General features: G+C 57.8%; 1 protein-coding gene across 2 annotated transcripts in view; it reads right to left on the bottom strand.

Moving 5' to 3' along the window:
• Positions 1-1,078: 1,078 nt before the first annotated feature.
• Positions 1,079-12,443, bottom strand: part of LOC112119362 (zinc finger MIZ domain-containing protein 2-like) — a 45,126-nt gene continuing 33,761 nt past the window's right edge. For both annotated transcript variants that reach the window (XM_026656580.1, XM_026656575.1), the window contains 9 exons: positions 11,609-11,819; positions 8,818-8,923; positions 7,815-7,972; positions 7,434-7,501; positions 6,927-6,995; positions 5,536-5,783; positions 4,869-5,041; positions 3,958-4,212; positions 1,079-1,768 (listed from right to left, as the gene is read on the bottom strand). In XM_026656580.1, coding sequence (XP_026512365.1) covers positions 1,661-1,768; positions 3,958-4,212; positions 4,869-5,041; positions 5,536-5,783; positions 6,927-6,995; positions 7,434-7,501; positions 7,815-7,972; positions 8,818-8,923; positions 11,609-11,819 — 1,396 coding nt within the window. In that variant the 3' untranslated portion in view covers positions 1,079-1,660. The remainder of the gene's footprint in view (positions 1,769-3,957; positions 4,213-4,868; positions 5,042-5,535; positions 5,784-6,926; positions 6,996-7,433; positions 7,502-7,814; positions 7,973-8,817; positions 8,924-11,608; positions 11,820-12,443) is intronic.

The following is a 12,443-nucleotide window of genomic DNA, read 5'->3' on the forward strand; positions in this document are numbered from 1 at the left end:
GCCTTCTCATCCCTCAACCTGCTCCCATCCTGATCTTGTAATACACGTTCACCACTTCAGACCAACAGCACATAGGTGATACAGTAAGCCCCACCAAAAAGAAATCCTTTAATATATAGCAATAATGAAACGGGATACACAAAACTAAACAGTCATCAGCACTCAGACACAGGACTCCGGCCTAAGAAATCCGGCCAGGGACAATGGTTTGGTTTTCCCCCGTCAGGCCGCCTCTGGGACCTGTTCTCCACCACACTGAATTCAGCCTTGGTTGGAGAGGGGCGCTGGCTGGGGGTGGAGAGGTGGGGCGGCAGGTTCCAAAACCACAGTGTTTTGGACTGACTCTTTGCTTTGATTTCCGGGGCTGGCTGGGCGTGTTCCCATCCTCGGCAGCCAGACCTGGCTTGGGTGGGACAGACGTTTCGAATGTGAGGGAAGGGGCCCCGCTCTGGCTGAAGCGGCAGTCTTTGTGGTGCGGGTGGTCCCACATGGAATGGTCTATATTACAAACTAGGGAGCATATGCACATTTATACAGAGGACTCTTGCCCTGGGGCTGGGGGACCCCAGAACTAGACACCAGAGCGACCCACTTGCCTTTAAATATATTGGGTTTGTTTCCTTTAGTGTTTCTAAACTATGTACATCGTTGTGCTTGTAGATGACCCATCACCAGATGAAGTCAGTCTGTCAGGGCGTTTGGGGAACTGCCTGGTCTTTCTGATGGAGCCAGGTTCCTTTGCTTCTGCTGCTGCTGCAGTCCCAGGGAAAGGAATGGAAGAGGCTTTCCAGACCCCACCCCACCCCCTTCCACTGCAATTCATCATTGGCCCAACCCCGCTGAGCAGGGAGCGGAGGTGGATCTCCAAGCGTGCTCCTGTGATGTTCTGACATTCCCAGAGATGGCAGGGAGCCAGAGCACATGAGCACTGGGGGCGGGCCTGAAGCCAACTCGGTGCTGTGCCCATCTAGGAGCTGGGATGGGTGGAGATGGCTTCTGGAGGCCTTCAAAGGCAATGCTGTGTCTGCTTCGCCAGGCCCTGGGAGAGAACCTCATACTGGGCTCCATGACTCTCTGCTTTCCTTCAGCACGTGTCCCCAATGGCCTTAGGCTGTGCGGCAATGTACACAGAGGTGCCAGTCTCCATCCTGAACCTCCATGAGCCCAGGCAGAGCTGAGCATCCTAGAGCCAGCAGAGGAAGCCAGCGGGAGGCTGGGTGCCACCAGCCCCATTCCAAGAAGTTGCTTTGCTTTGTTCTTCTCCAGCTGTGGTTTGTAGGACACCTCCAGGGCCAATCAGTGGGGCCAGTACACCCAGCATGTTGGTGACCTGGCACGTTAGCATAGCCCGAGTGCGTCTGTGTCACGGAGGCTCCAGGAACGGTCTGAGAGGGCCATCTCCGTTGCACGGGAAGGATTCCCAGAGCCAGCTGCTCCAGGGTCCCTTTTGTGGGGCAGGTTCTGAGAGTTCAGACAAGGGGGTTATTGTCCAGGCCAAAGTCCTGGGCTGCCTCAGCCCTGGTCCTTGCCCAGTAGAGAGGAGAGGCGCGTGTCTGGGAAGCTGTGGGATGGATGAGTGTGGAGGTGCCTCAGGGCGGAGGCAAGGACGAGGGCATGGAGGGCCTTTGGGCCTGGTGGCTGCGTTCTATCGGGGATGGCTTCAGTTGTTCTCAAACAGGGAGAGCAGGTCGTCGTTGCTGTTGTTGGGGAGATCTGGTGGGCCCAGATAGGAGAGCAGCTCGTCGGGGTTTGTCAGTTCGGGAAGAAGCTAAGGGCAAGAAACAGAACGAAATTACTAGGGCACCCTGGGCCCAGAGAACACCACGCAGGCGGCCCATGGCCAGCAACAACCCGCCCAGCCTCCTGGGGAAAAGCCAGAGCTGAGGGTGCTGCTCTGGACAAGGGGAGAAAGTAAATGGCAGAGCCACAAAAGAACCCAGGAGCCCTGACTCCAGCCCCCAGAACCAACCCCTCAGTGTACGGCCTTCTCCCTGCTGCAAGCAGCACCCAGGAGCCCTGACTCCAGCCCCGACTCTAGAACAGACCCCTAATCTGGTGACCTTTCCTCTCCATAAAGCCAAGCTCCAGGCTATCCCCTCTCCACCCTTGCATTCCCACATGGAGAGATCAGCTTCTGATCAGGCACACCACTAGGCTCCAGAATTTGGGAGCTGCCCTCCAGCCCTCTGTTGGGGCCACACCATGACCTCCTCCTCAGGCTATAAAACATTATCCAGGACGGGACGTTTGGCCTCATCTCACCCAGCCTGGCATATCAGGCGACAGCTGGTGCGAGGGCCCAAGGCTGCCCAGAGAGCTGTGGTGAGCCAGTGTTGCCCAGTTTGCTCTGGGCATGGCAGTTCAATGGATTTCTTCGGCCTGCTTTTGAAAACCCAGCAGGAGTAACTGCTAGCTGAGCACCCATGGAGCAGAGGGGGATGGGCTAGGAAGAGGGGCTGCAGCCTCTAAGTCCCTGACCCACACAAGCCATGTGGAAAGGTTATCTTTTTATGTCAGCCCCCAAAATAGCCAGCAGCTGCAAACTCTCCTGCAGGGAGATCAGGAGCCAGAGGGTGGGGGCAGCATATTCCCCCAGTGCTGGGACCTTCCCCACTAACACCATGGTCCCCATGTCCAGTCACAGCCCCCTGGGAAAACAATGCCAGCTCCCAGCAGAGAGGGGGCAACTTGATCCTCAGCTAGATCCAGCAGCTGATGTGTTTGGCAGTCCCTCCCCGGACAGGGGCAAGGGAGACTCCCAAGCCCCGGGGGCTCCTGGTTCAGAGTGAGCTCAGAGCGAATGTGAACAGTGGCATGTGGTGCTGCAGGGCTGGGGAGAACCGGGTCCCCGCTGGGGCACAGATCTCTGGAGCGATGGCGTGTCTGGGGCAGGCAGAAGCCAAGAGCCGAGCCCTACAGTGCTGCTGAGAGTGCACTAATGAGACACCTGTGCGGCGGGGGAAGGCGACAGGAAATTCCAGCCGCTGCAGATGGTTCTGGGTTCAGCTGGCTGGGCAGAGTGGGATTAGTGCTGGCTGGAGGCCTGAGACAGCGCAGCGCCCACGGGGTGGAAGCCTCGCCAATGCCCGGGGGGTCTCTGAGCAGACATAGGAAGGGGATGCACAAAGGGAACAGCATGAGGAAGCACTGGCTATGGGCATGCCTCCTCTTCCCCCGCCCCTCTAATGCAGCACCAGCCGAGTGGAGCTCAAACCCCTGACCTACTGCCCAGAAGAGTCTGATGGGGGGATGGGATGGGGATCAAGCCTCATTCCCAACCCAAGACCATCTGTGCCCCAGGCCTGAGGCCATAAGTCCTGCAGCCAGGAAGCCTTCGGGGAAGCCGGTGGGAGCCAGACCACGTGGGGAACAAACCATACCCTCCACGGGGGACTGTGTGGCGAAGGCACTCGACTGCACTCCCGGAGGGCATGGCTCAGAGTCTCACACCTCCAGCTGCCCTGTTGCAAGGTGGCGGCAAATCCATCGAGCTAGGGCAGTTCAAGGGGGTCGGCCATGAGGCTGGCTGCATCGCCGCCTCACGTACCGCTGGCTCTGAAACTGACTTGCCTTAAGTGGCGTGGGGGAACTTTGAAGAGCACATGTCCCTGCAGCCCTCCTGCCCTGGGGCAAAGGCCCTGAGCATGTGGGGATTTTCACTTCGATAGCAGGGGGCACTGAGCTGGGCTCTTTGGCACACAAGTTTCTCAGACCCCATACCCAGTGAGCATGGGAGCCGGGTGCCAGTGGGCTCAGCCAGCAATGGGCTCAGGCACTGTTGGCTAATCACAGAACTGGGCTTCAGTCCGGAAGGTCCCCGCAACTAGTGCAGACCGGTGCCTCAGGGCTTCCCCTGCCCTGCTTAGAGACAGAAGACTCAGCGCGGGGGGGAGTGCAGCCCCACACACTAGTCCCGGAGCTGGGCAGGGCACACTCAGGAGGAGTCAGGTTACTTACATCGAGGGAAGGCTCTGGCCCTTCCCCAGCTCCCGGCATGCCCGGCTGCCCCACCATCCCAGGCCCAGGGTTAAAGGCAAGATCCCCTGCATGTGCTGGACCCCCGGATCCCGCCTGCCCAATGGGCTGCCGGGACTGTGGGGGGGGAGGGTTCCGATGATGGAGCTGCTGTCCCGACTGGCCACTGAGGTTGGGGTTATGAAGCCCCTGCTGCACAGGATTGTGGGATGGATCCATCCTGCCAGATGGAGGCATCTGAGAGAGAGGAAGAAAATCTGGCGATGAGAAACCATTCTCTGAGGTGTGGAGTGGCCAGGCCTGAAGCAGGACCCCAGCGTCACACCCAGGGCCATACCGACACCCAGCATACACGCCTCCCCCCTTAACACCCCCACAAACATGCCACTGACATGCACCCTGCCCCACACTCCCCTCACAACCACCCGTGGCTCTCATGGAGCCTGGTATTTTACAGCTGATGTGAACAGGCAGAATGGTGCCCCTGCATTCCCACCTTCCCGAAGAGCCTGCCACACTGCCCACTGTGGGGTGCGGGCTGCGGCGAAGCGAGGTGCGCTCTCACTCACCCACTTCTGGAGATTGGGCCCTGGTTCTGGCTCTCCTGCACCAGATAGCAAATAACCACGCCTGCTTCAGAAACCCACCGATCAAAGGACAGGATGCTATTGGGCAAGGCAACATGCTGCCAAGCAGCCCGGGCATATCCAGTGAACCAGCTGTGAGCTGGCACAAACACTAGTGAGGAAGCGCAGCGTCCTGCCAGCTCCACTGCTCAAGGGCCTGGGAGGAACAGCTCCCACAGACAGAGGTGGGATCACCCCAGCGACAGGGAGAGCACTCCCCTCCCACACACACACAGCCCCTGCCCCCTCCAGGGAAGCCCAGCTGACCTGTCCGGTGATGGAGGGAGCCGGTGGCTTTTCGGGGGTCAGGAGGCTGCTGGGAATGTCCGATTGGTAGGAGATGGGGGGAGGCCCTGGAGTGAATTCGTTTAATGTCGGGGTGCCGGGGTTTGTGGGAGGGAACGAGTCCGGGAAACTGCCGGGGCCGGAGAAGCTGGAACCTGCAAAAGGAAACCCTGTCAGAGCAGAACCAGGTGTGCCAGGGTGGGGCGGGGCGCTCTGAAGCAGGACACCCATGGGCAGTTCCCTGGGAATCCCATCATGAGCTGCTGGGCACACTCAGCTCCAGGGCAACTCCCTGCACTTCATCCAGCAGCAGGGTCCTCTTGGCCACCCTGCCCTGCCTGCTCCCCCAAAAGGAAGCCAGTGGAGACCTCGTCTTTGTTCCTTCCCTCTGGTCAGAGGCCCCCGTTCCTGATGCCTAGCCCATCCCTCCACCCAAAGGCCCCATTCCCTGCTCCCTTGCCTGCCCCCCTACCTGAAGGCCCCATTCCCTGCCCCCCAACTTGAAGGCCCCATTCCGTGCCCCCTTGCCTGCCCCCCCACCTGAAGGCCCCATTCCTTGCCCCCTTGCCCGTCCCCCTCCCCAACCTGAGACCCTCTCTCCCCTTCCCCCCAGCCCAGAGGCCCAGTCCCCCCCCGCCCAGTCCCCCACTCTGGCTGCTGTAGTCGCTGGCACTGCCGCTGGTGGGCGGGGGCTGCAGGGGCGTGAATGGTGAGGAGCCGGGGCCCAGGGCGGCGATCATCTCCATGACATTGGGCATCACCATGTGAGTGGGGCTCATGGTCCGGCAGCGCTTCAGCACAGGGCCGTCCTGCTCCTCCTTGATGTGAATGTCGGGCTTGATGGGTACTGGCTTCCAGCTGCACGTGGGGTCGATGGTGATCTCCTCATAGTCGGAGCTGGGTGGGCACAGAGGGGCAGGTCAGGGCGGACAGAGCTCACATACCTGCGGGGACCGCCAGGGTCCCTGACATCAGCCAGCCTGGGGCAACTGGGCTACGGCTGCAGCAGCCCTGTGCGTGGCAGCTTTCCAAGAGGGGTGAGGAAGGAGCATGGGGGGCTGCATCCTGGCAAAGCCCTCCAGAGACCCGTCGCCTGTGCTGGGAGCTGCGCTAGCCCCTGCTCTGGAGCCGGCCTCTCCCTTCCTGGGGGTGGGCCGGACCTGTTCCCTGAAGTCCCTGGGTTTAGCTGGGCAGAGGAGTCAGCAGAGCAGGGCTGTCATGATGAGGGCTGTGGAGAGATGGGGTGTGGGAGCAGGGCCGGCAGGGGGCTCTGTACAAGGGGCGGCTGCAGGCAGGGCCCAGCCTTCCCAGCCTCTAGTGCTGGTCTGTCCTGTTAGTCATGCGGAGGGGCCAGCTCAAGAGCTGCAGGGACTGGAGCCCTCTGTCAAGGTGCAGCCTTCCCCCCAGTCTGCCCCAGGCTGTGCTGGAGGGACCCCTCTGGCGGTGGAAGGGGAGGGGTGTCCAGCGCTCTCTGCTGAGGCTGCTAAGATGGGACTTTTAGCTGGACACACCCAGCCACTGCCTGAACCCTGCACTGGGCTCTGGGGACAGGCACAGCCCAGCACTCAGCTCAGTCTTGTTCTGGGGTCCCCTGGGAAAACATATTGTTCCCCCCTCCCACTAAGCAGGGGTCTCTGGAGAGCACTGCAAGGTGCTCTGTCTCACAAGGCACAGCTCTCCCATCCCTTGGGCTCCCTCCCAGAGCTGTCCATTCCCCAGGAGCCCCTACCGACCCCACCCAAGTCATGTGCTGCCCGGACGTCCCTCCACCGCACACAGGGATTCCCTCTTCAGCCCCTCCGCCATCTGCCCTCTCCTGGGCGTGGGGGACGGGGACGGGGGGGGGGGAGGGTAGGGGGCAGGTCAGGGGTCTCCAGAGCAAATCCCCTAATCGGCCTGGCTTTTTGGGGGCAGGTTGTGCCCCCCAGATAGACACTAACTCCACCAGCTCTCTCTCTCTCTGGCACACATCTGCCCTCTGGTGGCGAGAGGGAAACACAACAGTGCAGCATAGTGCGGGAACTCAAGCAGGGCACTTACTTCTGAATGTAGATCAGGATCCCCAGCATGTACTGATCCACCTCTAGTCCTTCCAGCAGGGCTGTTTTACTGAGGACAAGACAAGGGAGGGGTCTGAGAACGGAGCCCAGTCACACCATTCAGCTCCTCGTAGGAGCTGGGGACTCAAATCCAAAACAGCATCCACAGCCAGAGGAACCTAGTGCTGCTCCCCTCCCCCCACAAACCCCCTGGGCCCTGAGAGTGGGTCATAAAGCACTGTACAAAGGTGGGTTGGTATCTTTATCCTCGTTATACAGAGGGGGAAACTGAAGCATAGAAAGGGCAAGTCCCAGGTCACCCAGCAGCAGAGCTGCGGATAGGACCCAGTTCTCCAGCTTCTCAGCCCCCTGCTCTGAGCACTAGACTCTGCTACACTGATGCCGCTCTCCCCTGCCCCGTGACAGCAGTTCAGCCAGAGTGTAAGGGGGTGGGGAGTGGGGGGGGGGTCAGTCTGGGCTGCCCACTCCACAGAGCACGACCACTCACTTGCAAACAGGACACCGCCACGTTCCCCTCTCGCAGTTCAGCTGCAGGTAGGACTCCAAGTCGAAGCACTGAGCAGGGAGAGAAAGTGAGACAAGCAGTCACCCTGGGGTCAGGGGGGGGAGAAGGCAGCAAAGTGCTGCCTCCAGGTGGCAGGGAGAGAGACAGCCCAGGCACTGGGCTAGCAGCCTAGCCTTACAATGTCCCCAGTGAGGGGTCTCCCACCCCTTCCCTGGAAAGACTCTTCTGCCGCCTGAGAGATCTCACTGCCATTCTGTCCCTTTTCCACTAGTCAGAGCCCTTTATTTCTGGTCCTCTCAGCATGTGCCTGAGCCCAGATGCCTGGCGGGGAGCACAAGCAGTGTGGGGGTGGGGGGGTCTCACCTGTATGTGCCTGCAGTCATGCCCTCGGGCAGGGAGCTGGATTCTCCGGAAGGTGATGGGACACTTCAGCGACACCTTGATAGCTGTCTGCTCCACGCCGTCCTCCCCATTGGGACCCGGAGTCCCTGGGATCGTCCCGCTGCTGAAGTTTCGCTTTACTAGGTATTGAGAGGGAAAGGCCATTGAGAACAGCACCGTCACTTCCTGGGGAGCTGGGCTCAGACAGAGGGAGGTTCCAGGCCTGTGGAGCCAGCCTGCCAGGAAGCTGCACAGCCCCTCACTCCAACCCCTTAGGGAGACTTGCTTCACATGGCAGGGCTGGGAGGGGAGACCAGCAGGGGGCTAGTTAGAGTGGGGGGGCTTGTGCAGAGTTAACAAGCAGTGCTGGGACCAGGCCTTGCTGCCCTTATGGGTCAGCTGGTGGCAACTCAGGCTGGGGGGGGGTGTAAGTGCTGGTCACCACTAGGGTGCCCCCTGGTGCTCAAAGGCATGCATGCCACCCCTGGCACAAGGAATTGGAATGTCAAGGGTCAGACGCCCAGATGTGTATGAACTGCACTAGCCCATTGCGATGGGCACCTGAGCCAGCAGGAGGGGAGAGCCCTTAGGAACACACCAGCTGGGCTTGGATGGGGGAGCACTGACTGGTGCCCTAATTATTAACTCCTTGCCCTCCTCTTTGCCTTTCACCCGAGGATCTCCAAGCTCCTTAGTCACTAATTGACTGTGTGGCAGCTCAGTATCATTATCTCCATTTAACAGCTGGGGAAACTGAGGCACAGAGGAGGGCAGGGGCATACCCAAGGTGAGAACCCAGGAGTCCTGACTCCCAGTCCCTTTCTCTAACTATAAGCCCACAAAGACAGAACCCAGTGCTGCTTGGAGTTCCTCCTTCCAGCTCCCATCCACAGCAGCTCCACCAGCAGCACTGCCCACAGGGCTAAGGCCTCCAAGCTCATGACACGTCAAAGGAGCCATCTTGCGGCCCAACGGGGGCACTCACTTTTGGTGATGCAGTGCTCGGCTGGTAGCAGGCGCTTCTTTATCAACCCTTGCAGCACTGACCGAACAGAGGGCCGGTGCACCAGTTGCAGAACAAAGAGGTGAGACTGCAAAGAGGAAGGGAGAGAGGTTAGCTGGGCCGGGAGAGGGTGAGCATTTGTGCGTGTGCACAAATCAGACCAGCGTTGCCATGCCTCTCCCCTGGTGTCCCCAGGCTTCCATATCCACATCTATTGATTGCACCGGTAGATCCCCAGGGCTCTGCACAAGAATCCCAGCCAACAGGCTCCACTGAACTGTCTCGTTGAGCCTTCTAGTGTGTCTGGAGTCCCTGGCCCTTTTAAATGGCCACCCACACTCCTAATGACATGGCTATAGACTGTGTCCAGTATACGTGGTCAGGGCCACCCTGCATCTCATCCCCAAAGGCTGAGCAGAGCTTTCCCAGCTACCCGGAGGCTGAACCCAAAGCCCCTTCTAGGGGGACATTATGGGTGGCAGCAGTAGTGCCACCTAGGATTAAGGTTGCTCGACACTTCCCATTCTAAGACCCCTTTTTTAGCTATTTATAACTTTGCCAAATGTTAACTGCTCAGGCTGAACTTTTCCACACCGAGAGTCTGCTTCAGGCTGCATTTTCTGGGCCAGTTTCAGTGAAAAGGGCTCAGCTGTTTCCAAGACCAAGACTAGGGAATAACACCTCGTTTTGCCCATGGTCAAAAAACTCTTGCAAGCATTTCGCTGAGAAGCTCTAGCACCCCCACGCTTTGGGGCGGGGGTTAAAACGTGACAAGGGGTTGCCCTCTGGTATAAGCAAAGTGCACAGGCAACCTACATAGAGGAATTTCCTAGCTTTTGACTACTTGACTTTTCAACCTTAATGTTCTTTTCACACGAGGTGTGGGGTTTTTTGGTGTTGGGTTTTTTCTGGTTTTGTGTTTTTTACTGTAATATGCCATTGGAACATCCGACCAAGGGCTGGGATGAATTCTCCATCACCGGCAAGGTTTCAATCACGATTGGCTGTTCTGCTAAAAGATCTGCTCTAGTTCAAACAGGAATTAATTCAGGGCAGTCCTATGGCCTGTGTTATGCCAGAGGTCAGCCTAAATAATCCGAGTGGTCCCTTCTGGTTCAATAAACTGTGAATTTAGGTTCTCTCTCATAGTCTGCTCCAGGGAACACAGAAATCCAGTTCTGGTTCTTCCCCTCCCTCCCAGAGTCCAGGCTGTGACTTCTGGAATACCTGCCCCAGAGGTCAATCCACCTACCCCAGGATGCGCTGTATCTCCAGCGGATGGGGCTGCCATGCTGCTGGTCTAGCCGAACTTGGTTAGTCAGGGCTAGATTTTCTGTTGGGGGGGTGGTGCATGCTGGGAGTAAGGAATCAATTGGGAACCATCCCAACCATTAATAATCTTTTGCCCTTCTATGGTGCCTTTAAATGGTGGAGCTCAACATGCTTTAACTAAGCAAGCCTGGAAGGTAAGTTTAATGTGCACATGGCTTAGGCCACACTCCTTCCCAGAGCTAGGAACAGAACTAAGGAGTGAGTTCCCATCTCTAACCATTACTCCACCCTCCCTACTAACGCCAGAGCTCCAGCTCAGGACTCCTGGATCTCACTGCTCTGCTCTAACCAGCAGACCACGCTGTCTCCAATAGGTGAAGGTACGGGTGCCCCTCTGGGATGCTGCTGGATGGAGCATGTGGATGCTGTGAGATACAGGTGCCCTTGGGAGGCCATGCCCACATCTCCTGGCCTGGCAGAGATGGTGTGTGGTGTCTGGCCTCTGACTGGCCGTGGTCAGGAAATGGGTTTTTATTCCCATGAAAAATCTTGGGTTTTCGTAAAAAAAATGAAAACTAAAATATTTCAATTTGGTAATGCTGCTGTGGTGCCTCATAGGAGTTGTAGTTCAGGTGCCTCATGCTCTCATTCTCTATGGGCTGGACTTCAGTTTCTCCTCCTGATGAAGGCAGGTGGTGGTATCATGGGAGTCCCTGGCTGTGGTGCATCATGGGAAAGCGAGTCTGGCTCGGGAACCTGGCCCTTAGAGTAGAATGTTGCATAAGAGGAAAATGAACTACAACTCCCATGAGGTGTGGCAGCAGCATTGTCGAATGGAAACATTCAGCATTTGTTTCTTTGATGAAAAATCAAAAATGGAACCAGGCGATAGACCAGAGCAGATCTTTTAGCAAAACATCCAACCTTAATTTAAAAAATGTCAGTGATGGAGAATCCACCATGAGCCTTGGGAAATTGTTCCATTGGTTAATTACTCTCACTGGTAAAAATTTACACCTTATTTCCAGTCTGAATTTGTCTAGCTTCAACTTCCAGCCAGAGGATCATGTTAGACCTTTCACTGCTAGACTGAGGAGCCCATTATTAAATATTTGTTCCCCACGTAGGTACTGACAGAGTGTGATGAAGTCACCTGTTAGCCTTTTCGTTGTTGTTGAGCTAAACAGACTGAGCTCTGTGAGTCTCTCACACTCAGGCACGTTTTCTAATCCTTTAATCATTCTTGTGGCTCTTCTCTGCCCCCTCTCTAATTTATCAACACCTGAATTGTGGGCACCAGAACTGGACACAGGATTCTAGCAGCGGTCGCACCAGTGCCAAATGAGCAGGACTGGGCCCACGGTGTGATGTAACTTTACAACAAGCATGTGTGCACACATATACACACACACATGCTTGTGTGCATCTGGCAGGGTCTGCGAGCTTGTCAGTCCGTGCATGTACTCGAATCTGGGCAGGCAGGGGAGTGCAGGTCACTTACACAGCAGCAGGCGGTGACGGTTATCTGGATGGTGTTCCTCCCAGGCTGGCACACCTGCTTCAGGTAGAGGGGCTTGTGAGAAGTCTTGTTGTCTCCCCGCTCGATAGTCAGGGGCGTGGCATTGACGCTGACCTGGACTGAGGCCGGCCAGTTAGTGTTCATCTGTCGGTCCTCGTGGTGGTAGCATTTGAACTGGAGCTCCAGGTCAGGCCTTGGGCAGGAGGAAAGCTAGCTGAGTGACCCCAGAGAGTTCTTTGGACGGGCTGAGGGTGGCGTAGAGGGAGATAGGCTAGGAGCCTGTGGAACAGGGACTCAGGGTAGCTCCAGGGCCAGGGGCGGGGCATCGGCCAGGTTCTCTCCATTGCCAGAGAGAAGGCAGACGGGATGGGGTTGTGACTCAGCGGTGAGGATCCTAGCTATGAAGGGGCCAGAGGGCAGTGCCTTGGGGTGGAGGGACCAGAGGGTGATGGTTGGACTGGGGCATGGGCAAAGGAGCAGATGCAGCTGTGGGGAGGCCTGCCCCTAGGGCGATGCCAAAGCTGCTGCACAGCCAGGAGGGCCAGGCACCATCCTGGTGCCAGGACTGCCCCGGTGCTGGGCCAGGCTGCATCTCCACCAGCAGGCGTGAGAGCGGCCAGGCCAGTGTGACGATGACCCAGAGTCGTAACAAGGAATTTTTGCACCTGAGGCAAAGTCCGGCTTCAGGCAATTCGGCGGCAGGTCCCTCTTGGAGGGAAGGACCTGCCACCGAATTGCCGCTGCCGCCGAATTGCCGCCAAAGAAGCGGCGGTGGTAGAGCTGCTGCTGAAGCGCCGCCGATCGTGTTTTTTTTTTT

This window comes from Terrapene carolina, unplaced genomic scaffold (assembly GCF_002925995.2).
Source record: "Terrapene carolina triunguis isolate 2854851 unplaced genomic scaffold, T_m_triunguis-2.0 Scaffold49, whole genome shotgun sequence".
Lineage (NCBI taxonomy): Eukaryota > Metazoa > Chordata > Testudines > Emydidae > Terrapene > Terrapene triunguis.